At 43.7% G+C, this 27,682-nt stretch overlaps 1 protein-coding gene across 1 annotated transcript in view; it reads right to left on the bottom strand.

Annotated features, from left to right (window-relative positions):
- Positions 1–27,682, bottom strand: part of LOC123481198 (transient receptor potential cation channel subfamily M member 4-like) — a 94,791-nt gene that overhangs the window by 41,826 nt on the left and 25,283 nt on the right. The window contains exons 5-16 of the mRNA XM_045211144.1: positions 22,111–22,280; positions 21,503–21,680; positions 20,611–20,675; positions 20,230–20,469; positions 19,350–19,452; positions 19,111–19,229; positions 18,473–18,790; positions 16,052–16,153; positions 12,026–12,154; positions 7,319–7,448; positions 6,861–7,006; positions 6,392–6,510 (exon numbers count right to left, since the gene is read on the bottom strand). Of these exons, the coding sequence (XP_045067079.1) occupies positions 6,392–6,510; positions 6,861–7,006; positions 7,319–7,448; positions 12,026–12,154; positions 16,052–16,153; positions 18,473–18,790; positions 19,111–19,229; positions 19,350–19,452; positions 20,230–20,469; positions 20,611–20,675; positions 21,503–21,680; positions 22,111–22,280 (1,819 nt within the window). The remainder of the gene's footprint in view (positions 1–6,391; positions 6,511–6,860; positions 7,007–7,318; positions 7,449–12,025; positions 12,155–16,051; positions 16,154–18,472; positions 18,791–19,110; positions 19,230–19,349; positions 19,453–20,229; positions 20,470–20,610; positions 20,676–21,502; positions 21,681–22,110; positions 22,281–27,682) is intronic.

Raw genomic sequence — 27,682 nt, 5'->3', positions numbered from 1 at the left:
TGTTTCAGGACGCTAGGCATATGTCGCACATCACTACTTCACAGGAGAGGCATTTGAACTTATTTTTGTTGTCGTTGTTGATCAAAATTCCTTCTGGAACATGTGCCTTTCATGTGCCTTAATAACAAACTTCTATGCCATCTGTAAATACGAATAAAATTGTTAAAATAACGAGCCTAATTGGTTTAGCCACAGAAAAAGACAGGAACTTTCCGGCTATCCATGATTGGCTGAGATAATGGCTGGGCTGGACATGCCGAGAGATGAGTTCGGTTTGGTCTGACATGTAGCATGCTTCAGACTATAACATGAGCTGCTCAGTATGTGTAGATAATCCCAGCTACAACTGCTTTTTAAAAGATACAGTGGGGAGAACAAGTATTTGATACACTGCCAATTTTGCAGGTTTTCCTACTTACAAAGCATGTAGTGGTCTGTAATTTTTATTATAGGTACACTTCAACTGTGAGAAACGGAATCTAAAACAAAAATCCAGAAAATCACATTGTATGATTTTTAAGTAATTCATTTCCATTTTATTGCATGACATAAGTATTTGATCACCTACCAACCAGTAAGAATTCCAGCTCTCACAGACCTGTTAGTTTTTCTTTAAGAAGCCCTCCTGTTCTCCACTCATTACCTGTATTAACTGCACCTGTTTGAACTCGTTACCTGTATAAAAGACACCTGTCCACACACTCAATCAAACAGACTCCAACCTCTCCACAATGGCCAAGACCAGAGAGCTGTGTAAGGACATCAGGGATAAAATTGTAGACCTGCACAAGGCTGGGATGGGCTACAGGACAATAGGCAAGCAGCTTGGTGAGAAGGCAAAAACTGTTGGCGCAATTATTAGAAAATGGAAGAAGTTCAAGATGACGGTCAATCACCCTCGGTCTGGGGCTCCATGCAAGATCTCACCTCATGGGGCATCAATGATCATGAGGAAGGTGAGGGATCAGCCCAGAACTACACGGCAGGACCTGGTCAATGACCTGAAGAGAGCTGGGACCACAGTCACAAAGAAAACCATTAGTAACACACTACGCCGTCATGGATTAAAATCCTGCAGCGCACGCTAGGTCCCCCTGCTCAAGCAAGCGCATGTCCAGGCCCATCTGAAGTTTGCCAATGACCATCTGGATGATCCAGAGGAGGAATGGGAGAAGGTCATGTGGTCTGATGAGACAAAAATAGAGCTTTTTGGTCTAAACTCCACTCGCCGTGTTTGGAGGAAGAAGAAGGATGAGTACAACCCCAAGAACACCATCCCAACCAAGAAGCATGGAGGTGGAAACATCATTCTTTGGGGATGCTTTTCTGCAAAGGGGACAGGACGATTGCACCATATTGAGGGGAGGATGGATGGGGCCATGTATCGCGAGATCTTGGCCAACAACCTCCTTCCCTCAGTAAGAGCATTGAAGATGGGTCGTGGCTGGGTCTTCCAGCATGACAACGACCCGAAACACACAGTCAGGGCAACTAAGGAGTGGCTCCGTAAGAAGCATCTCAAGGTCCTGGAGTGGCCTAGCCAGTCTACAGACCTGAACCCAATAGAAAATCTTTGGAGGGAGCTGAAAGTCCGTATTGCCCAGCGACAGCCCCGAAACCTGAAGGATCTGGAGAAGGTCTGTATGGAGGAGTGGGCCAAAATCCCTGCTGCAGTGTGTGCAGGCCTGGTCAAGACCTACAGGAAACGTATGATCTCTGTAATTGCAAACAAAGGTTTCTGTACCAAATATTAAGTTCTGCTTTTCTGATGTATCAAATACTTATGTCATGCAATAAAATGCAAATTAATTACTTAAAAATCATACAATGTGATTTTCTGGATTTTTGTTTTAGATTCCGTCTCTCACAATTGAAGTGTACCTATGATACAAATTACAGACCTCTACATGCTTTGTAAGTAGGAAAACCTGCAAAATCGGCAGTGTATCAAATACTTGTTCTCCCCACTGTATAACGTTAGCCATAGAGAACTGCAAGAGTGTTGCTACTGCTCTCAACAACATTGCTGCCCTGAATTTAGTAGGCGCTATCGACATAGATCAGTGGGAAAAAGTTGTGATGGATTACATTCTGCACACGGTCAGTGTAAACCGGAGTGACTTGACACAACACGGCCCAAACAAGCTGTCCAAACAAAATGGAAATTACACCAGGGGTTCCGACTTGCAGTGAAGCATTCATCCATGTACAGTGTACGGGTAAGAGTCTAGCTACATTTTAAGATATTATAAGTTTCTAATTTTGTCAAAGTCATTTTCATTGCAAGTTAAAGCATACTGTTAGCTAGCTAGAAAACGTTAGCTTGCTGTCTCGCTAGCTAATGGTACGTGCATGATCTGTGTAGTAATATTATTAGTATCTCAGAAAATACATTTCCATTGCTAGTTATAGCCTAACATTGAACCTAGTTGGTTAGCTTTAGCTACAGTGAGGGAAAAAAGTATTTGATCCCCTGCTGATTTTGTACGTTTGCCCACTGACAAAGACATGATCCGTCTATAATTTTAATGGTAGGTTTATTTGAACAGTGAGAGACAGAATAACAACAACAAAATCCAGAAAAACGCATGTCAAAAATGTTATAAATTGATTTGCTTTTTAATGAGGGAAATTAATATTTGACCGCTCTGCAAAACATGACTTAGTACTTGGTGGCAAAATCCTTGTTGGCAATCACAGAGGTCAGACGTTTCTTGTAGTTGGCCACCAGGTTTGCACACATCTCAGGAGGGATTTTGTTCCACTCCTCTTTGCAGATCTTCTCCAAGTCGTTAAGGTTTCGAGGCTGGCGTTTGGCAACTCGAACCTTCAGCTCCCTCCACAGATTTTCTATGGGATTAAGGTCTGGAGACTGGCTAGGCCACTCCAGGACCTTAATGTGCTTCTTCTTGAGCCACTGCTTTGTTGCGTTGGCCGTGTGTTTTGGGTCATTGTCATGCTGGAATACCCATCCACGACCCATTTTCAATGCCCTGGCTGAGGGAAGGAGGTTCTCACCCAAGATTTGACGGTACATGGCCCCGTCCATCGTCCCTTTGATGCCGTGAAGTTGTCCTGTCCCCTTAGCAGAAAAACCTTGCAGGCGCTGCAGGATTTCAGTCCTTCACGGCGTAGTGTGTTACCAATTGTTTTCTTGGTGACTATGGTCCCAGCTGCCTTGAGATCATTGACAAGATCCTCCCGTGTAGTTCTGGGCTGATTCCTCACCGTTCTCATGATCATTGCAACTCCACGAGGTGAGATCTTGCATGGAGCCCCAGGCCGAGGGAGATTGACAGGTCTTTTGTGTTTCTTCCATTTGCGAATAATCACACCAACTGTTGTCACCTTCTCACCAAGCTGCTTGGCGATGGTCTTGTAGCCCATTCCAGCCTTGTGTAGGTCTACAATCTTGTCCCTGAGCTCTTTGGTCTTGGCCATGGTGGAGAGTTTGAAATCTGATTGATTGATTGCTTCTGTGGACAGGTGTCTTTTATACAGGTAACAAGCTGAGATTAGGAGCACTCCCTTTAAGAGTGTGCTCCTAATCTCAGCTCGCTACCTGTATAAAAGACACCTGGGAGCCAGAAATCTTTCTGATTGAGAGGGGGTCAAATACTTATTTCCCTCATTAAAATGCAAATCAATTTATAACATTTTTGACATGCGTTTTTCTGGATTGTGTTGTTGTTATTCTGTCTCTCACTGTTCAAATAAACCTACCATTAAAATTATAGACTGATCATTTCTTTGTCAGTGGGCAAACATACAAAATCAGCAGGGGATCAAATACTTTATTCCTTCACTGCCCCTGCCGATTCATACTACAGCATTTCATGCATGGTGGCTAGCTATGACAATCTGTTTGTATTGCTAGTAGTATGGGTTGGGATGATGGTTCATTGTTTAGCTAGCTAGCTAGCTACATGTCTAAACAAAAGACTCCACTTCGCCAGATGATTACATGACCAATCAAGTTAGCCAGGTGTGTCTGGGGGTGACTACGGCCATCTATTGTATTTCATGAACATGTGTACATGTCTAGACAATAGTGACCCATCCACTTAGCTAGATGTGGTTATCATTTATCATTTAGACAAGTGTGTCTGGGTAAGCATCAACTAATAATTATAAAATATTTTTATCTGGACACTTTCTATTTTTGATATTGCTACTATGCATATATGCAAGTAACCATTTCACTTTACCATTTACACCTTCTGTATCCTGTGCATGTGACAAACTTTGATTTTATTTGATATAGTGTGTGTTTACCAGAGACAGTAATGTGAAGAACAACATGACATGCACCAAAGTCAGATTAGGATATAGGTATTTTTACCTGTTGTTTTTCCTTATTGTAGTGTACTTTCACCACTTTTAGTCTTGAAATCTTTGGTTGCTTACTACACTACCTTACTCACTCTGTTTAGCATATGGCCTCACATGTGAATCCTTAAAAAGAAGGGTGGGGCTAAGACTTAAGGTGTGAAAGATGCTGAATAGGTGTAGACAAAGAGCTCTCCAGTAGGTGTACCAAACATTCAAGGGCAATTTTCTCAAAAGTGGGGTTACAAGTTTATCAACTTTCAAAGCAGAATTACTATCCCATTGTTCCTCAACTGCAGTGTATGATATACCATTTTGTAGCTCTGAGTCTCTGCTTTTATCCAAATGTATGTGGACACCTGCTCGTCGAACATCTCATTCCAAAATCATGGGCATTAATATGGAGTTGGTCCCCCCTTTGCTGCTATAACAGCCTCCACTCTTCTGAGAAGGCTAGATGTTGGAACATTGCTGTGGGGACTTGCTTCCATTCAGCCACAAGAGCATTAGTGAGGTCGGGCACTGATGTTGGGCGATTAGGCCTGGCTCGCAGTCGGCGTTCCAATTCATCCCAAAGGTGTTCGATGAGGTTAAGGTCATGGCTCTGTGCAAGCCAGTCAAGTTCTTCCACACCGATCTTGACAAATCATTTCTGTATGGACCTCACTTTGTGCACGGGGGCATTGTCATGCTGAAACAGGAAAGGCCCTTCCCCAAACTGTTGCCGCAAAGTTGGAAGCACAGAATAGTCTAGAATGTCATTGTATGCTGTAGCATTAAGATTTCCCTTCACTGGAACTAAGGGGCCTAGCCCAAATCATGAAAAACAGCCCCAGACCATTATTCCTCCTCTGCTTCAGCACTCAGCGGTCCCATTCTGTGAGCTTGTGTGGCCTACCACTTCGCAGCTGAGCCTTTGTTGCTCCTAGACGTTTGCACTTCACAATAACAGCTCTTACAGTTGACTAGGGCAGCTGTAGCAGGGCAGAAATGTAATGCACTGACTTGTTGGAAAGGTGGCATCCTATGACGGTGCCACGTTGAAAGTCACTGAGCCCGTCAGGAACGGGTTCTACTGCCAAAGTTTGTCTATGGAGATTGCATGGCGGTGCTTTAATTTTATACACCTGTCAGGAACGGGTGTGGCTGAACGAGCCGAATCCACTAATTTGAAGGGGTGTCCACACAACTTTGTATATATTGTGTATGAACACAGAAATACTGGATGTTTTGAACTGTTATTATGGTGACATTTGACACAATTACAATCATGGTCTTGAATTAGACTCGCATTTTTCCGGTCTCTGCCTTGACTCTGACTCGATTTACTCTAGTGCTTTTGCAGATATGACTGTAGTATACTATAGTATTTACAGTTTCCTATAGTATAAATACTGTGGTAAAATGTTTTTTGTATATACTATAGTAATTACTGTAGTGTTTTTGTTTAATATCTTTTTTTTTGCAGACTGTGCTTTTGTTGTTGCGGACATTACTGTAGTATTTACTATAGTAGTCTACATTATACTACAAAATTCTATAGTAAGTACTACACATGATCAAGGGATACTACAGTGTGTAGTACTGTATATAGAATTCTATAGTAAACTGTATAATTTTTTCATGTGGGCAGCCAATCTTCTCTGTATCTTAATGCTTATTATGCATAATATGTAACTTTTTGGGCGACCTGCCCAAATTCACATAGAAATGTGAATTATAGATCTGTCATTCTCATTGAAAGCAAGTCTAAGAAGCGGTAGATCTGATTTTATGTGCACTATTTCTATGCTTCCCGTTCTTAAGTTTTGTTTTTTCTTATTTTACTTTTGGTTTTGTACACCAGTTTCAAACAGATGAAAATACAATATTTTTGGTTAATTAAAATAGATTTCACAGCAGTTTAGATGGTACAATGATTCTCTACACTATAAATTGCTTGTTTTGTCACATAAACTGAAATTAGGCTAAGTATTAGAATTTTTTCAACCAGGAAATGGAGGAGCGATTTCTGCATATTGCACCTTTAATGGATTGGAAATTCTCAGACAGACAGACAGACACTAACCTGAAGCTGATAAGGTTGGTGTAGATGAGGGGGGGTAAGAAGAAGGTGAGGACCAGTTTCCAGACCTTCGTGCTCCTCTTCATGTCTCCCCACCAGATCTGAGACAGCAGAGACTGCCAGAGGAAGAGGTAGGAGCAGAGTTGATCCTGAGAAACTTCAATTAACCACCCTCCATGTTCTAACACACACACTCTGGAAATCTAAGGGGCTGGTTAGTTTTATAAAGATTAATGTGAACACAGATCACACGCACACACAGATTATTAAATGTTGTATCTTTAACTCTGCATTGTTGGAAAAGGACCCGTAAGCATTTCACTGTTAGTCTACACCTGTTGTTTACGAAGCATGTGACACATTTGATTTGATTCAAGATTCACACACACGTTTGCACGCACACAAAGCACACACGCACACACAAACACACACACCTTGACCTCTGACCCCTGAGTTTAGTACAGACCTGCACGCCATCGTGGCTGAAGAAGTGGCGTGCGTCGGCTGAGGTGGCCATCTGCAGACAGGTAGCTCCGCCCCACACCGGAGACTTCCTTATAAGGAGGGTGAAAGAGCGGCTCTCACTGCTCTGGTAGCACTCACTGAACACGTCTAGAGAGAGAGGAAACAGGTCACAGGTTTTCACATAAGGTTTCCCATTAGGAGTGTGGATTGGTTTGCTTCAGTCCTAATCTTAAAGGCATTGAGTGTGAAAGCATTGCAAATGGTCCCAGACTGGGATGACGTCCAGCAGACTTTCAGAACAGGTGGTCCCTTACGGTCTGATGCGGACCCGCTACCAGGTATTGTGGTTAACTTCACTCTCAAAATATAAGCTGCACACATGTATGCATAACAGAGTTGATAACCACTACATTGACATCCTCACAGTACAAACACACAGCCAGAATAAGGCTAACCCACCATGGGCCAAGTTCTCAAACTTCTGGGCTAGCACATTCATAGAGAGCTTGGTCTCTGTCTCACTCTCCAGTTTAGACAGCTCTCTCAGAATCTTACAGCCTGTCAGAGCACTGTGGACAGACTCCCCTGCCTGGAGGAGAGAAGGAGAGGAGAGAGAGAGAGAGAGAAAGACAGAAGGGGATATAAAAGGGGAAGAGATCAATGCTAAAATGCATCTGTCCATTCGTTAATTAATGAATTTTTCTACAGATTAGTTTAACTTCAAGCATTTACAGTGAGGGAAAAAATACGTATTTCCCTCATTAAAATGCAAATCAATTTATAAAAATTTTGACAAGCGTTTTTCTGGATTTTGTTGTTATTCTGTCTCTCACTGTTCAAGTAAACCTACCATTAAAATTATAGACTGATACTCTTTTGTCAGTGGGCAAACGTACAAAATCAGCAGGGGATCAAATACTTTTGTCCCTCACTGTACATTTACAGTGAGCGACTTACAGTTAGTGCATTTATCTTAAGATAGATAGGTGGGACAAAGTGTATTTAAGATACACTTTGAAGAGGTAGGGTTTCATATGTTTTCGGAAGATGGACAGGGTTTCACCATTGGGGTGCCAGGACAGAGAAGAGCTTGGACTGGGCTGAGCGGGCGCTGCCCTCCCGTAGGGATGGGAGGGTCAAGTGACCAGAGGTGGCAGAACAGAGTGCTCGGGTTGGGGTGTTGGGTTTGAGCATAGCCTGAAGGTAGGGAAGGGCAGTTCCTTTTGCTGCTCCATAGGCAAGTACCATGGTTTGTAGTGGATGTGGGCTTCAACTGGAAGCCAGTGGAGTGTGTGGAGGAGTGGGGTGACATGGGAGAACTTGGGAAGGTTGAACACCAGGCGGGCTGCAGCATTCTGGATAAGTTGCAGGGGTCTGATGGCACAAGCTGGGAGCCCAGCCAACAGCGAGTTGCAGTAATCCAGATGGGAGATGACAAGCACCTGGATTAGGACCTGTGCCGCTTCCTGTGTGAGGTAGGTTCGTACTCTACGGATGTTGTAGAGCATTAACCTGCAGGAGCGAGTCACTGCTTTTATGTTTGTAGAGAACGACAGGGTGTTGTCCAGTGTCACGCCAAGGTTCTTTGCACTCTGGGAGGGGGACACCGTGGAGTTGTCAACTGTGATGGAGAGGTCTTGGAGCAGGCAGGCCTTCCCTGGGAGGAAAAGCAACTCTGTCTTGTCGAGGTTGAGCTTGAGGTGGTGGGCCAACATCCAAGCTGAGATATCTGCCAGGCACTCAGAGATTCGTGTCGCCATCTGGGTGTCAGAAGGGGGGAAGGAGAAAAGTAGATGAGTGACAGCCGCATAGCAATGATAGGAGAGACCATGTGAGGATATGACAGAACCGAGTAACTTGGTGTATAGAGAGAAGAGGAGCGGGCCAAGGACTGAGACCTGGGGGACACCAGTAGTGAGAGTACGTGGTGTAGACACAGATCCTCTCCACATCACATGCCAGGTAGGATGCAATCCAAGAGTGTGCAGAGACACCCAGCCCTGAGAGGGTGGAGAGGAGGATCTGATGGTTCAGTGTCGAAGGCAGTGGCTAGATCTAGGAGGATGAGAACAGAGTAGAGAGAGTCAGCTTTGGCAGTGCAGAGAGCCTCCGTGACACAGAGATGAGCAGTCTCGGTTGAGTGACCCGTCTTGAAGCCTGACTGGTTAGGATCGTTCTGAGAGAGATAGCTCAGAGACAGTACGCTCAAGTGTTTTGGAAAGAAAAGAAAGAACGGATACCGGTCTGTAGTTTTTGACGCCAGAGGAGTTGAGGTGTTGGTTTCTTGAGGAGGGTAGCGACTTGGGCCATTTGGAAGTCAGAGTGGACACAGCCAGCGTTCAAGGATGAGTTGATGAGGGAAGTGAGGAATGGGAGAAGGTCTCCAGAGATGGTCTGGAGAAGGGAGGAAGGGATGGGGTCTAGCGGGCAGGTTGTCGGGCGGCCTGACACCACTAGTCGCAGTATTTCATCTGGAGAGAGAGGGGAGAAAGAGCTCAAGGCATAGGGTAGTTCTGTGTGAGTGGGACCAGTGGATTCAATAGGCTGATTGAATGAAGAGTGGATGCCTTCAACCTTCTTTTAAAAGTGGTTGACAAAGTCGTCTGCAGAGAGGGAGGAGGGAGGGGGTGGAGGATTAAGGAGGGAGGAAAAGGTGGAGAATAGTTTCCTAGGGTTAGAGGCAGAAGCTTGACATTTAGAGTGATAGAAAGTGGCTTTAGCAGTGGATACCGAGGAAGAGAAGGAAGATAAGGAGGAGTGAAAGGATGATAGGTCCTCCAGAAGTTTAGTTTGGATCCATTTTTGCTCAGCTGCCCGCAGCCCTGTTCTGTAAGCTCTTAATGAGGCACTTAGCCACGGAGCAGGAGGGGAGGACCAAGCTGGCCGGGAGGAAAGAGGACAGTGCGAGTCATAGGATGCATAAAGGGTGGAGAGTAGGGTTGAAGAGGCAGAATCAGGAGACAGGAGGGAAAAGAGATTTAGCAGAAGGGAGAGATGACAGGATAAAGGAGGAGAGAGTATTGGGAGATAGAGTGTGAAGATTGCGATGGCACATGGCCATCTGGGTAGGGGCTGAGTGGCTAGGGTTGGAGGAAAGGGAGAAAGAAAAGGAAACAAAGTAGTGATCAGATACCTGGAGGGGGTTGCAGTGAGATTAGTAGGTGAACAGTCTCTAGTAAAGATGAGGTCAAGCATATTGCCTGCCTTGTGAGTGGGGGGGACTGGAAAAGGGTGAGGTTAAAAGAGGCAAGCAGGGGAAAGAGACAGCTGGAAATGAATGAATCGAAGGCAGACGTCGGGAGGTTGAAGTTCGAAGAGCCATCGTCAGGAAATGAGCTTATCAAGGTGTCAAGCTCATTTAGGGACTCTCTAAGGGCACCTGGTGGGCGATAGATGACAACAATGTTAAGCTTGAGTGGACAAGTGACAGTATGGAATTCAAATGAGGAGATGGACAGGTGAGAGAGGGAGAAAATAGAAAATCTCCATTTAGGAGAAATGAGCAGCCCTGTGCCACCACCACGACGACCAGATGCTCTCGGACTATGAGACAAAACGTAGTAAGATGAAGAGAGAGTAGCAGGGTTCTTGGGGTGATCCATGTCAGGGCCAAAAAGTCAAGGGACTGAAGGGCAGCATAGGCTGAGATTAACTCTGCGTTCTTGACCGCCATCGGCAGTTCCAAACACTGCCAGAGACAAGGAATTCCACATGGGTTGTGAGCACTAAATTAGAAGGGTTGCAGCCAAGGGGTGGGGAGTGTCTGTAAAGCCTACAGGGAGAGGAGTGAACTGGAATAGAAAACACACACACATAGTTGGCAAAGCTACAAAAGAGCAAAATGAGATCATCTGAAAATAACTAGGTAAGATATTCAAGTGAGAGAGTGGTGTGGAGCCTTCCTCTCTTTCCTTCCTCAAATAATTCCACAGAACAACTCTGCAGAACCGTCTTTGTTTCGGCGATGGTCTTAGTTTTGCGACGAGACAGCCGCTAACGCGGGCGCCGCTGAGAAGAACAAGGGAGACTGAAGTACTAATAATATTTTCTAATTGCATTGCAAAGGTGAAGAGCACATCTCCCGGTAATAATTGCTGATTGCCTAGGAGAGGAGAAACCAATACAGCCACTGACTACTACAGAAGATAGCCCTATTTGAAAAAACCAAGTCCATATTATGGGAAGAACAGCTCAAATAAGAAAAGAGAAATGACATTACTTTTGACTGGTACTGTATATACTGTATTCTATTCTACTGTATTTTAGTCATTGCCACTCCGACATTGCTCGTCCTAATATTTATATTCTTTTACTTTTAGATTTGTGTGTATTGTTGTGAATTGTTAGATACTACTGCACTGTTGGAGCTAGGAACACAAGCATTTCGCTACACCCGCAATAACATCTGCTAAATATGTGTATGTGACCAATTAAATTTGATTTGAACAATCATCAAATCAAATTTTATTTGTCACATGTGCCGAATGCCAGTGAAATGCTTACTTACAAGCCCTTAACCAACAATGCAGTTTTAAGAAAGAATACCCCAAAAATTACACACAAAAAAATACAATATAAAATAATAAGAAATAAAAGTAACAAATAATTAAAGAGCAGCAGTAAAAATAACAATAACGAGGCTATATACAGAGGGTACCGGTACCGAGTCGATGTGCGGGGGCACCGGTTAGTCGAGGTAATACATGTAGAGTTATTAAAGTGACTATGCATAGATAATAAACAGAGAGTAGCAGCAGCGTTCAGGAGTCTTATGGCTTGGGGGTAGAAGCTGTTAAGAAGACTTTTGGACCTAGACTTAGCGCTCCGGTACCGCTTGCTGTGCGGTTGCAGAGAGAACAGTCTATGACTAGGGTGGCTGGAGTCTTTGAAAATGTTAATAGCAGTCAGCAGTTCACACACCAAGTAGGCTATTGGGAAGACAGGCAGCACTTAAAGTAGATAGCCCTAGCTAGCAAAAAGACAGCACTAGCCAACAGATAGACAAAAATTATACTTTAAGATATCAGGAGTCTTCTACCTATAGAATGAAGCACCCATTAGAGAGTCATTGTTCTCATTGTCATTACAGCTGCCTGTTCCCATACATTATTAACTGACTCACCTGCTCATATTAAGTTTAAATAAAATAAAAAATAAACAAATTACCATCTCCCAGAAGTAGACAGCCATCTCGCTGCGGTTCTGCAGCACAGCCCAGATGAACAGAGAGGCCCACGGATAGAGACAGCTCTGCTCCCTGTACGAACAATCCCCCAGCAACAACTGATTCACTTGCTGAGAGGGGAGAGAGATATATAGAGCGAGAGATCGAGAGAGTGAATACAGCTTGGTTAGCACAGCAGTCACAGTTACATTCTATGGCAAGTAATGCAGTTGTATAACCTTAGCAGTGTTGATAATTCAACTATATTGGTGGAGTGGAGTCTACTCTATAACATGAATAAGTAGGCCTAGTTCACTGGACCTTGGCATTGAGAACAGATGCATTTGTAATTCATGGACCCTGGTCAAAAGCAGTGCACTACACACTTAGAAAAAAGGGTTCTAACATAGTTATTTGCGGAGGGATAGGGTTCTACCAAGAACTGTTTTCATTTTAAGAACCCTTTTTGGAAACGGAGGGTTCTTTGTAAGGCAAAGTTTTCTACCTAGAACCTTTTTTTGAAGAAGGGGTTCTTTGATGATTCCAGAAAAACATATGTCAAAAATGTTATAAATTGATTTGCATTTTAATGAGGGAAATAAGTATTTGACCCCCTCTCAATCAGAAGGATTTCTGGCTCCCAGGTGTCTTTTATACAGGTAACGAGCTGAGATTAGGAGCACACTCTTAAAGGGAGTGCTCCTAATCTCAGCTTGTTACCTGTATAAAAGACACTTGTCCACAGAAGCAATCAATCAATCAGATTTCAAACTCTCCACCATGGCCAAGACCAAAGAGCTCTCCAAGGATGTCAGGGACAAGATTGTAGACCTACACAAGGCTGGAATGGGCTACAAGACCATCGCCAAGCAGCTTGGTGAGAAGGTGACAACAGTTGGTGTGATTATTCGCAAATGGAAGAAACACAAAAGACCTGTCAATCTCCCTCGGCCTGGGGCTCCATGCAAGATCTCACCTCGTGGAGTTGCAATGATCATGAGAACGGTGAGGAATCAGCCCAGAACTACACGGGAGGATCTTGTCAATGATCTCAAGGCAGCTGGGACCATAGTCACCAAGAAAACAATTGGTAACACACTACGCCGTGAAGGACTGAAATCCTGCAGCGCCTGCAAGGTCCCCCTGCTCAAGAAAGCACATATACATGCCCGTCTGAAGTTTGCCAATGAACATCTGAATGATTCAGAGGAGAACTGGGTGAAAGTGTTGTGGTCATATGAGACCAAAATGGAGCTCTTTGGCATCAACTCAACTCGCCGTGTTAGGAGGAGGAGGAATGCTGCCTATGACCCCAAGAACACCATCCCCACCGTCAAACATGGAGGTGGAAACATTATGCTTTGGGCGTGTTTTTCTGCTAAGGGGACAGGACAACTTCACGGCATCAAAGGGACGATGGACGGGGCCATGTACTGTCAAATCTTGGGTGAGAACCTCCTTCCCTCAGCCAGGGCATTGAAAATGGGTCGTGGATGGGTATTCCAGCATGACAATGACCCAAAACACACGGCCAAGGCAACAAAGGAGTGGCTCAAGAAGAAGCACATTAAGGTCCTGGAGTGGCCTACCCAGTCTCCAGACCTTAATCCCATAGAAAATCTGTGGAGGCAGCTGAAGGTTCGAGTTGCCAAACGTCAGCCTCGAAACCTTAACGACTTGGAGAAGATCTGCAAAGAGGTGTGGGACAAAATCCCTCCTGAGATGTGTGCAAACCTGGTGGCCAACTACAAGAAACGTCTGACCTCTGTGATTGCCAACAAGGGTTTTGCCACCAAGTACTAAGTCATGTTTTGCAGAGGGGTCAAATACTTATTTCCCTCATAAAAATGCAAATCAATTTATAACATTTTTGACATGCGTTTTTTTCAGGATTTTTGTTGTTGTTATTCTGTCTCTCACTGTTCAAATAAACCTACCATTAAAATTATAGACTGATCATTTCTTTGTCAGTGGGCAAACGTACAAAATCAGCAGGGGATCAAATACTTTTTTCCCTCACATACATACATATAAATATATAAATACATATACATATCCTTTTTATATAGGATATATTTCCCTTTCCTACCCTTCAACCCCCACTACCCCTTCCCCAATTGGAGCAAACCAGTGAACAACAACGCCCAGGCCTCCACCTCCAGCCCACACACACTACACACATTTTATGGACACAGCCAATTCCACAACAATTCTACCTTGCCTGCCTGCCTCCACTCCTGAACCTCCTCCACCCTCAACCTCCCCGACCACCCCCATGACATCCACCCGGCCTGCCTCTACACGCCACATCCTCCCAACTTGGATTATTGTTAGTGTTATTTGTATTGTAATTTGTATTTGTTCTGATATTTATTTATTTTAAATTGTGACATTTCACTGCATTGTTGAGGAGCATTTCACTGCACCCGCTATAATATCTGCTAAACGTGTATGCGACCATTACACTTTGATGAAATTGTTTTATAAAAGGCGATAAATGCATGCTATGCTTTATTATAAAGGTGATTGTTTTGGTTTCCAGGTTCCCACCTAATTGCTATCACCAATCGAACCATGTCAGAATCAGATTAGTGATACAAATCTCATAATTAATGCTGCCTTCAAAGGTTGATCATTATTTAATGCCAGTGAGTTACCACTGAACGTTTCTAACAAAAATGTTTTCCCTATGTTCATTTTCAAATTGATTTATTTGAATAGATTAGGGACAAACTAACAGTTGAAACAGTTGCTCAATACAATGCATCGTACTTTAAGCCAATTTTGTGTGGTTCTTGGTCCCCCCTTGGCTCCCATTAAAACAAATCCTGGAAACTCCCCTGAACATTTCTTGTGTTGATTTAGGAGTTAAATTAGCTTAACACTTAGTGGTGTAAAAGAACCCCAGTATTGGTGTCAATAACCAGAGTTGAGTGTGATTGTGTCATTTTTACTCTGTGTAGAGTAAAACACTCAAAACCAGTTCCATCATTATCATATTTCCCAGCACGCTCTTTGGCAGGTTGATTTTCAGAATTGTTTGTTTCAGTATCTGTGTTTTTGCATGTCCATTGATTGCTTGGTTAATCTTATGCTACACAAATATAAATAACACACATTTTTCTAAACTAGTCCAATATGTTAGTAGTTAAGACTTATTGCACCGGTTACTGAGATGGCTGTTCCAGTTTAGATGATTTAGGTAGTCTCATTGATTATTCTTCCCTACCATGGCAGTCATCCTAAATGCGGGTTGCGGGTGATTCCAGTTGCTGGATATCCTCGCTCTGGCTGAATTCCAATAAGAATTACACATCACTTTGCAAGCCAGCATAATGTGACTTGTAAACCAGGAGCTTCAGACCACTTTATTAGGGTATAACTAGGCCATCAAAGAAAGGCCTTATGATATATGCAATATCTTGTCATAAAGAGTTTAATTTATTTTTTACATTTGTTTATCCAATTTTACCCCATTTTCTCCCCAATTTGGTGCTCTCCAATTGTGTCTTTACGACCTTGTTTCATTGCGGCAACTCCCCAATGGCTCGGTAGTATCAGGACATGCTCTGCCAAGCAGTGCTGCTTCTTATACGCAACGCTCGCTAACCCGGATGTCAGCCGCCCCAATGTCTCGAAGGCAAACACGGTGAAACTGACGACCGCTGTTCTCGGTAGAACCATTTATAAGTTCTAGGAATAACCCTTCATAGAGGGTTCTACCTTTGCACCAAAAAGTGTTCCCTTATGGAGACAAGCCGAAGAACCCTATATGGTTCTACTTAGCACCTTTTTTTCTAAGTGTATAGGGTTGGGGTATTCAACGCTTACCCTACGAGGTCCGGAGCCTGTTGGTTTTCTGTTCTACCAATAGAAAATGGTTCTACCTGATAATTAATTGCACCAGGTCTAAATCAGTCCCTGATTAGAGGGGAACCATTTATTTAAAAAGCAGTGGAACTAGCTTCAAGGTCCAGAGTTGAGTTTGAGGGATATAGTGGAAAGAGTGCATCTATGGTAGCCACTACCTTCATTGCTCTCCTGGTGCTGGTGCTCTGGTCCAAACCCAGAAGGCTGTAGTAGAAGGGCTCACACACATCTCCCAGGATGTCCCATAGAAGCCGTGACACCTTGAGCGAGAGGCGAGAGGAAGTCACATAGAACTGAGATGATTAAATAGTTAAAGCAGATTATCAAACAAAACACCTACATTCGATCAACTGAGTTACAACTCCACGCACAGCGAATTACGCCATACCTTCCCTTTGACCCCTCCTATTTTATCAATTGACCAATCAATTGATTTTATAATTTCTCAATAAATACCTAGTCATTTCTGTACCATAAAATAAAGTGCAATCCCTCCTAGGGCTGTGGCGGTCACAAAATTTAGTCAGCCGGTGATTGTCAAGCAAATAACTGTCGGTCTCACGGTAATTGACCGTTAATTAACAAACACATTTAGCATCTCCTGGCTTCCACACATAGCATACAAGCCACCGATGCTGACCTTTGGAACTTCTACATTTAAAAAAGTATAATAAATCCATTTAATATAGGCTACACCTCCACAATAAATCCATTATTTATTTTAGACAGGTCTAAAGAAACATGATATGAAGAAAATGTAGTCTATTTCAGAAGAACAGAATTGCTTACTCTGAGTTGTCCTTATGTTAGGTCCTGATCTGGCTATGCCATATGGCTGTGGGCTACACTAGTTCATTTAGCAGACAAGATTTGGTTAGAATTCCATGGCATTATTTTATAAAAAAAATTTGTATGAAGAATACAAGTGAACAAAGCTGAATGAAATATAAATAATATTTTCTCCAAAGGATTTGAGGGAGTGCACACCTGAGGCTATTCTGTGTTGAGCGGTTAACATTTACATTGACATTTTAGTCATTTAGCAGACGCTCTTATCCAGAGCGACTTACAGTTAGTGAGTGCATACATTAAGAAATACACTACGAGTCAATGCCAAGAGTGTGCAAAGCTGTCATCAAGGCAAAGGGTGGCTATTTGAAGAATCTCAAATATAAAATATATTTTGATTTGTTTAACACTTTTTTGGTTACTACATGATTCCATATGTGTTATTTCATAGTTTTGATGTCTTCACTATCATTCTACAATGTAGAAAATAGTAAAAATAAAGAAAAACCCTTGAATGAGTAGGTGTGTCCAAACTTTTGACTGGTACTGTAGGTACTCCTATATGCTTAATTTAGAGTTAGTAATGTAACTTTAGTTGTTCTACAAACGTTGTTTTGATTTGTAATACATTCTAAGGCTGCATGATGCGACTCTAATGATGATTTGAAAAAAGTCACTTGAAAAGGCATGAGCTCTGCTTTGTTTTTTGCGCAGGCTGTACACACTTTGACAAGCACTTGTATGGCAGTAATGCACCCTAAAACAATCCATGCCTTTTGCGGCCAGTGGTCGTTGTTCCCTTCTCCCTGAGTGCTGTGTGCTCCGAAGCACCTCTCACCCACATGGCTCTTCATCACGTGATCGGGTCTTTCTCACAGGCTACAAGTGAAGACAGACACTTCGGGGATGCAACTGCGCGTGTCCTTATCCAATTCCGAGGTGCATATTGAAGATATTAGAAAAACTGTCCACATTTACTTTTTGTCAGCCAACAAGGCCTAACGAACAGCATAAGCACTAGCCTATGTCAATCTACTATCCCCGATAGTACAAAAGTCGACCTATTCTATTCTGTGCGAGAAATAAATATTCCAAACATAGACTGGGACAGTTGTGGGATGTGATAGAACCAAATCAATACAACCTCTAGAATTTAAAAAACTTGATTAACGCAATGAGGCTGACGCAACAGATCAGAACGTTTAGCTTAAAATGTGATAAACTATCAGGCTATTTCTTCACATTATAAGCGCAGCAATGCGCACACTGCAGTAGGCTATAAGCGCGAATGTTCCATTAACGGGAAACCATTATCAAAAGTGATTGTGCATGTTTGCTTTTATTATAAAAGGTGCATTTGTATGGTGAAAATGATCTTCCCCAAACTTGAAACTCACGCGCTGCTTATGTATGCCAGTTAGGCTCTACACCCCTTGTAAAGTGGATTAATGTGCTTAATTTTAAGAAGTTATTTGGCCACATATAGGCCTATGGGCTAGGCTACATGAGGTGTGCGACTATGATTTGAAAAGTCGCAAAAAAAGGCATTGTTTCTTGCCTTTTTCGATCACATTTGCATTGACGTCAGAGTGATTAGAGGGACAATAGAGTGCTGAGTACCAGGTAGTTAGCCAGTTTGGTAGGCTGCTAATGACCATCAGCAGCATCAGAGCTTGGAGAAGCCTAATTACCGTGACTAAACGGTCACGTGGAATTTGACTGCCTTAATGACTCGTGACCGCCGGTGTGGCGGTAATACAGTCACCGCAACAGCCCTAAACCCTCCTCACCTCATACAAGCTGAGCTCTTTGGCAGAGGAGGGTCCTGATAGGGGGCTCATGGGGCTCTGGGGGCTCTTGAGGGCTAAGGCCTCTTTCGGAGAGCAGGCAGCAGTAGGCAGGTATCCGGCCAGGCCCTGCCTCTCTGTGAGAAGCCGCTGGAGCAGCGTGTAGGCCAGAGAACTGTCGGACAGCGAGCGGTACAGGACCTCCAGATGCCTGTAAGTTAGGTAGTCCAGGATGTTGAGGCCGTTCTCGTTGAAGAGACGTATGAACTGGGGCTTGTCGTTGATCAGCGCATCCGTCATGGAGTCCTCCAGGTCCTCGTACTATGGGAGGATAGGAGGGTGTTTTTATAAACATGTCTATCGATCAGTAAATCTATATGTCTGTCAAAGTTGAAACAATACTATTGAGAAAATTAAGGAACGCTTCACGAATTGAATCGATTTCCAACTTCCCTTCTCCACCGCCCTAGCCTCTCTATATTGTTCAATTTCCAATTTGTGAAGCGGAAAGATAGTCTGCCTGTCGGTCTGTTCTACCTGCCTGTTTTGAATATAATAAATACATTGTCAGCTAAATAACATCAAAGAAAATAAATGCTGTTTAACAGTGGTGATAGTGGTGATCGTGAGGAGCAGCTCACCTTCCATTTGATGTCTCCGTTGAAGAGTTCACTCTTAGCGATGTCCACCCTGTTCCAGGCTACTGCTAGCTTCAGCTCCTCTGTGTACTCACTGGCATCACTTGACACACGTTTACTAGCTGACAGAAAAATACATAGAGCGAATGAGTAGTTTGACCAGGATCAGGTTCAACATATCTGTCAATAGATAGCAAACACACACACACCACACACACTCACACATGCATACACGCACCTACCTCTGACGAGAGCCTTCAGTAGCACCGTGTCAAAATCATCAGGACTCTCCTGCTCCCCGTGGAACACTGTGATCAGATCTCTGTTTTTATAGATACTCAGAGCCTTTGGGTGGGGGGTGGGGCAGATGGGGGAGGGAGACAAAAATAAAGAGATGAGCAGTTTGATAGTCACTTACATTTATATTACATTTACCAGACGCTCTTATCCAGAGCGACTTAGAGTAGTGAGTGCATACATTTTCATTCGTACTGGTCCCCCGTGGGAATCGAACCCACAACCCTGGCGTTGCAAGTGCCATGCTCTACCAACTGAGCCACACGGGACACTTACTCGCTTACTCACTCGAACTCACTTTCACACACCAACACCCATATACAGACGCGTGGATGCTTGTACACGTACACACTTTTTATAAACTGGGCGGTTCGAGCCCTGAATGCTGATTGGCTGAAAGCCGTGGTATATCAGACCGTATACCATGGGTATGACAAAACATTTATTTGTACTGCTCTAATTATGTTGGTAACCAGTTTATAATAGCAATAAGGCACCTCGGGGTTTGTGGTATATGGCCAATATACCACGGCTAAGGGCTGTTTCCAGGCACTCTGCGTTGCGTCGTGCATAAGAACATCCCTTAGCTGTGGTTTATTGGCCATATACCACACCCCCTTGGGCTTTATTGCTTAAATATACACACACACAAACATTACTATGCATACTACCTCTTCTATTACTTTTTTTTTTTTTTACTTCTTATTATTGATTATTGTACTGCAATGTTGTGGGAGCTAGCGAACAAGCATTTCACTGTACCTTTTATACCTGCTGTAAACTGTGCACGTGACAAATAAAATAAAAACACCCACACTCACTCACCCTGTCCACAAGCTTCTCCAGGTCTGCCTTGGCAGGGAAGTATCTCCGGACCCTCTCACGGGCCCTGTCACGCAGCTCCACACTGGGCTTCTCGCTCCCCTCACCCTCCTGCAGGGGAGAGGTGGGGCTCATGGGCATGGCTGACAGGGCATCCAGCAGCTCACAGATAAGGTCCGCCGCTGGACCAGAACCATTCAACACCAGCCAGGGAGTAGCCTTCTTCAGTGAGAGATCCACCCTCTGAGGGAGAGAGGTATGAGAGAGAACCAGAAAAGAGAGAGAGAGAGCGAAAGAAAGAAAGAGAAGAGAGAGAGAGACAGTAGAGAGGTCATGAAAATTAAAGTAAGTCAAAGTGATGATAGTGATGTTGCCATAGCTTACCTCCAGCATGGCAGCTTCCCCTGAGATGAGCATACACAATACAGGGACATCTATACTGCCACTACCTGGAAAACAAAAGGTACAGGGAAGGGGTGTGGGTGTGGGGAGAATGGGAATGTATCAAATTATTGTTAAGTTTTTTGTCATGAATCATTGATCAGATGTCATAGTGAATGTCCATCATATTTATGTCAATGTGTGAATGTTTCATGATTTACTACTCATACAAATATTTATAAGAATATGTATTTTTCCACAAGCATCATGGGTTTGGAACGGTGAGTTAAATGTATTTCCTTATAAAATACAAATACAAAAATGGAACACTACACAAAAGAGAGGAGGAGATTGCCTTGTGTAGTCATGATGTCAATAGAAACTATAGAAACTCCAATAGAAACTCCAATGGGTTGTTTGCCAGATGAGTTCAACTTTGGATGAACTTGTTAGTCTTTCTTCCTGAAATATATAAATAACCCACCAAATATAAGCAATACAAGTTTTGTAAATACGTGGCAATAGGATATGGGCTTTATAGCATCTAGCTATCAACATTATTGTGGTTCTACTGATTGAATTACATCTAGTCGCATTTTCCAACCGCAAGCAAGGAGTTACCGTTCAGTGGTCCCCTGTAATACTCATTACGGCTTAACTTCACACTTTCATGCTGAAATGTGTGAACTGGAAACATGATTGCTGATAAGAAAAGTAATATTGTTGATCTGAACATAGTACACCTTAAATGGGTGGCTTAAACATACTGCACATCACCTGTACACCTGGGGGCTTGTCTTACAAGTGTGTGTGTGTGTGTGTGTGTGTGTGTGTGTGTCTATGCACATGTATGCGTGCATGCGCGTATGTAACCTATGTGTCTACTGAGTCTCACCCCAGATGCCTGTGCGTTGGTGGGAGATGTAGTCCTCCATCTTGGCCCTGAAGGCCATCTCCCCTCCCCGCCGGCCTACACTCCCATCATCCACCAGCAGGAAGGCCTGGTAGTTACCATCCAGGGAGCACGAATCATGGGACGTGTTCTGGACATAATACCGTGCTGGAAAACTACCCTGAGGGAGGAAGAGAGAGCGAGAGAGCGAGAGAGCAGGGGTAGAGAAGGGTAAAGGCAGAGGGGGAGAGTGAGATCGGGGAAGTGAAAGGAGGGTAGAGAGAGACCGAGAGAGAGAGACCGAGAGAGAGAGACCGAGAGAGAGAGAGAGAGAGAGAGCATTATGATTACCATCCCTTGTGTAATACAATTACCTTATTATTATTATTAATTTGAATTCCTGTGGTTTTGCTTTGCTGAGTGAGAGAGGGTGAGAAGCAGAGGGGAGCTACTATATGTGTGTATGTGTCTGTGCATGTTTAATTATATTGAACAGTGTGTGTGTGTGTGCGTGTGTGTGTATGTGTGTGTGGTCACACCTTGTGTGCGTGTATTCGTGCATTTGTGTGTGTGTTTGTGTGTCAGCGCGTGCACCCTATGTGGGTGTGTACCTCAGCGTTGACGAGACACTGTCTGTTGTGCACGAGGCCCCAGGGGGCCACACCCACAGCGATCACTTTCTTCTGGGACAGGGAGGAGGCCGCCGCCACATGATCCCTCACTGCCTCCCCAACACAACGGCCCACCCCCTCCCTCAGCCCCCCTGTCACAATCCACGCCCCTGGGAGAGAGGAGAAAGAGAAGAGGAGGGAGAGATGTGGGGAGGGAAGGGGGAGAGTGAGAGAAAGGGAGAGAAAGCAAGCGAGAAATGTTTGACACAATAATATGCCAGCAGACGCCTTTATTTCAAGCGAATTGCAGTACAGTGAGTGCATACATGTTTTTATGTGTATGTGACACCTGCGGGAATTGAACCCAAAACCTTGGAATAGCAAGCACCACTTTCTTACCAACAGCGCAACACATGATCATAGACAATGGCCAGTAAACAATAGACAGATAAGGAGCTTGTTGGTTATGAGTCAAAGGAACTGTGAAAATACATACTCTACGCATCCTTCCTTTCCTAATATATAAATATAATATGCCATTTAGCTAACACTTTTACCCAAAGCGACTTACAGGTGCTCCACATTACTTTCCTCCCTCCCTCTTTCCTTCAAAAGTAATTTTGTCCATTTAATGGCAGTGAAAGATGCCATTATGTATTGGAATCAGGCCAAGAAAGGGTTTTCTTTCAAATGCTCAATTTGATTGCTCACTCACTCTATTCCTTCTCTGAATCAGCGCTCATCTGACCTACTGGTTTGGCTCTTATGACTGCTGTGTCTGCAAACTTTATTATGCTTTATGGCTGAAATTTCTTATTTCCTTGCTTTAATTAACAACTGTTTTGTGCACTTCGAACCAGTACTGCCAGAGGAGGAGAAGGAGGAGACTCAGAGACAGAGATGGAAGAGGAAACAAGATGTCCCACTCGCTGGATTTATCTTTTTTTTCTAGTTCAATGAAAATTAATTAACTAAGTAGACCAGACTCAGCTGCTATTACACTGGTACATATGGGTGACACACCCAGTTAAGTAGACCAGAATTGATCATTTTTTCAATGGTAATCAGCCTGAGTGAACTATCTTCATTTATCCACCATCTTTGTCAGAGCTTCAAAATGGTATATACACTGTGGTTGTAGGAAACATGGGAAAGTTATGCTGCTTTGAAAGTTGATAAAATTGTAAACCCACTAGGAGACAAGTAGCAGAAAAGCCTTTGAAAGCCTCTTCTTTGTTTACGCCTATTCAGCATTGTTCACTTTAGCCCCACCCCACCCACGCACCTTAGCCCCACCCAGAGTCAGCATGTAAGTCATCATGTCCTCCAGAAACGAACCTCTCCAGTTCCTACTCCAGTCTCATTTTCAGCTCATTTATCACCTGATTTACTTAACAAAAGGCACATCTCAAAAGCAAGATGGATATCGATCTCATTCCGTCAGTAGAGGATGCCTGGTTGTTCTTTAAAAGTAATTTCCTCTCAATCTTAAATAAACATGCCCCATTCAAAAAATACAGAACTAAGAACAGATATAGCCCCTGGTTCTCCTCAGACTTCACTGCCCTTGACCAGCACAAAAACATCCTGTGGCGTACTGCATTAGCATCAAATAGCCCCCGCGATATGCAACTTTTCAGGGAAGTTAAGGAACCAATATACACAAGCAGTTAGGAAAGCAAAGGGTAGCTTTTTCAAACAGAAAAGTGCATTCTGTAGCACTAACTCCAAAACGTTTTGGGACACTGTAAAGTCCATGGAGAATAAGAGCACCTCCTCCCAGCTGCCCACTGCACTGAGGCTAGGAAACACTATCACCACCGATAAATCTACAATAATCGAGAATTTCAACAAGCATTTTGCTACGGCTGGCCATGCTTTCCACCTGGCTACCACTACCCCGGCCACCAGCTCTGCACCCTCCGCTGCAATTTGCCCATGCCCCCCCCCCCGCTTCTCCTTCACACAAATTCAGATCTGAAAGAGCTGCAAAATCTGGACCCCTACAAATCATCTGGGCTAGACAATCTGGACCATTTCTTTCTAAAACTAGCTGCCGAAATTGTCGCAACCCCTATTACTAGCCTGTTTAACCTCTCTTTCGTAACATCTGAGTTCCCCAGAGATTGGAAAGCTGCCGCGGTCATCCCCCTCTTCAAAGGTGGTGACACTCTAGATCCAAACTGTTACAGACCTATATCCATCCTGCCCTGCCTTTCAAAAGTTTTTGAAAGCCAAGTTAACAAACAGATCACCGACCATTTCGAATCCCACCGTACCTTCTCCGCAATGCAATCCGGTTTCCGAGCTGGTCATGGGTGCACCTCAACCACGCTCAAGGTCCTAAACGATATTATAACCGCGATCAATAATAGACAGTACTGTGCAGCCGTCTTCATCGACCTGGCCAAGGCTTTCGACTCTGTCAACCACCGCATTCTTATTGCCAGACTAAATAGCCTTAGTTTCTCAAATGACTAGCTCGCCTGGTTCACCAACTACTTCTCAGATAGAGTTCAATGTGTCAAATCGGAGGGCCTGTTGTCTGGACCTATGACAGTCTCTATGGGGGTGCCACAGGGTTCAATTCTTGGGCCGACTCTTTTCTCCGTGTATATCAATGATGTCGCTCTTGCTGCTGGTGACTCTCAGATCTACCTCTACGCAGACAACACCATTTTGTATACATCTGGCCCTTCATTGGACACTGTGTTAACAAACCTCCAAATGAGCTTCAATGCCATACAACACTCCTTCCGTTGCCTCCAACTGCTCTTAAAACACTTGTAAAACTAAATGCATGCTCTTCAATCGAACGCTGCTGGCACCCGCCCACCCGACTAGAATCACTACTCTCGACGGGTCTGACCTAGAGTATGTGGACAACTACAAATACCTAGGTGTCTGGTTAGACTGTAAACTCTCCTTCCAGACTCACATTAAGCATCTCCAATCCAAAGTTAAATCTAGAATCGGCTTCCTATTTCGCAACAAAGCCTCCTTCACTCATGCTGCCAAACATGCCCTCGTAAAACTGACTATCCTACCAATCCTTGACTTCGGCGATGTCATTTACAAAATATCCTCCAACACTCTACTCAGCAAATTGGATGTAGTCTATCACAGTGCCATCCGTTTTGTCACCAAAGCCCCATATACAGTGGGGAAAAAAAGTATTTAGTCAGCCACAAATTGTGCAAGTTCTCCCACTTAAAAAGATGAGAGAGAAAAATTGAGAAAAAAAATTCCTGAAAATCACATTGTAGGATTTTTAATGAATTTATTTGCAAATTATGGTGGAAAATAAGTATTTGGTCACCTACAAACAAGCAAGATCTCTGGCTCTCACAGACCTGTAACTTCTTCTTTAAGAGGCTCCTCTGTCCTCCACTCGTTACCTGTATTAATGGCACCTGTTTGAACTTATCAGTATAAAAGACACCTGTCCACAACCTCAAACAGTCACACTCCAAACTCCACTATGGCCAAGACCAAAGAGCTGTCAAAGGACACCAGAAACAAAATTGTAGACCTGCACCAGGCTGGGAAGACTGAATCTGCAATAGGTAAGCAGCTTGGTTTGAAGAAATCAACTGTGGGAGCAATTATTAGGAAATGGAAGACATACAAGACCACTGATAATCTCCCTCGATCTGGGGCTCCACGCAAGATCTCACCCCGTGGGGTCAAAATGATCACAAGAACGGTGAGCAAAAATCCCAGAACCACACGGGGGGGACCTAGTGAATGACCTGCAGAGAGCTGGGACCAAAGTAACAAAGCCTACCATCAGTAACACACTACGCCAGGGACTCAAATCCTGCAGTGCCAGACGTGTCCCCCTGCTTAAGCCAGTACATGTCCAGGCCCGTCTGAAGTTTACTAGAGTGCATTTGGATGATCCAGAAGAGGATTGGGAGAATGTCATATGGTCAGATGAAACCAAAATATAACTTTTTGGTAAAAACTCAACTCGTCGTGTTTGGAGGACAAAGAATGCTGAGTTGCATCCAAAGAACACCATACCTACTGTGAAGCATGGAGGTGGAAACATCATGCTTTGGGGCTGTAAAGGGACCAGGACGACTGATCCGTGTAAAGGAAAGAATGAATGGGGCCATGTATCGTGAGATTTTGAGTGAAAACCTCCTTCCATCAGCAAGGGCATTGAAGATGAAACGTGGCTGGGTCTTTCAGCATGACAATGATCCCAAACACACCGCCCGGGCAACAAAGGAGTGGCTTCGTAAGAATCATTTCAAGGTCCTGGAGTGGCCTAGCCAGTTTCCAGATCTCAACCCCATAGAAAATCTTTGGAGGGAGTTGAAAGTCCGTGTTGCCCAGCGACAGCCCCAAAACATCACTGCTCTAGAGGAGATCTGCATGGAGGAATGGGCCAAAATACCAGCAACAGTGTGTGAAAACCTTGTGAAGACTTACAGAAAACGTTTGACCTGTGTCATTGCCAACAAAGGGTATATAACAAAGTATTGAGAAACTTTTGTTATTGACCAAATTCTTATTTTCCACTATAATTTGCAAATAAATTCATAAAAAATCCTACAATGTGATTTTCTGGATTTTTTTTTCTCAATTTGTCTGTCATAGTTGACGTGTACCTATGATGAAAATTACAGGCCTCTCTCATCTTTTTAAGTGGGAGAACTTGCACAATTGGTGGCTGACTAAATACTTTTTTCTCCCACTGTATATGTGCTTTCTTGAGCAGGGGGACCTTGTGGGCGCTGCAGGATTTCAGTCCTTCACGGTGTAGTGTGTTACCAATTGTTTTCTTGGTGACTATGGTCCCAGCTGCCTTGAGATCATTGACAAGATCCTCGCATGTAGTTCTGGGCTGATTCTTCACCGTTCTCATGATCATTGCAACTCCATGAGGTGAGATCTTGCATGGAGCCCCAGGCCGAGGGAGATTGACAGTTCTGTTGTGTTTCTTCCATTTGCGAATAATCGCACCAACTGTTGTCACCTTCTCACCAAGCTGCTTGGTGATGGTCTTGTAGCCCATTCCAGCCTTGTGTAGGTCTACAATCTTGTCCCTGACATCCTTGGAGAGGTCTTTGGTCTTGGCCATGTTGGAGAGTTTGGAATCTGATTTGATTGATTGCTTCTGTGGACAGGTGTCTTTTAAACAGGTAACAAACTGAGATTAGGAGCACTCCCTTTAAGAGTGTGCTCCTAATCTCAGCTCGTTACCTGTATAAAAGACACCTGGGAACCAGAAATCTTTCTGATTGAGAGGGGGTCAAATACTTATTTCCCTCATTAAAATGCAAATCAATTCATAACATTTTTGACATGCGTATTTCTGGAGTTTTTTGTTGTTATTCTGTCTCTCACTGTTAAAATAAACCTACTGTCACGCCCTGGCTCTGGGGACTCTTATATGTTGAGCCAGGGTGTGGATTTTCTATGTTTTGTTTTCTATGCTTTTGGTTCTAGTTCGTTTTGATCTATGTTGGCCAGGGTGGTTCCCAATCAGAGGCAGCTGTAGCTCGTTGTCTCTGATTGGGGACCATACTTAGGCAGCCTGTTTGGCACTAGTATTTTGTGG

Source organism: Coregonus clupeaformis, chromosome 35, assembly GCF_020615455.1.
Source record: "Coregonus clupeaformis isolate EN_2021a chromosome 35, ASM2061545v1, whole genome shotgun sequence".
Lineage (NCBI taxonomy): Eukaryota > Metazoa > Chordata > Actinopteri > Salmoniformes > Salmonidae > Coregonus > Coregonus clupeaformis.
This window is presented reverse-complemented; position numbering and strand designations above follow the sequence as displayed.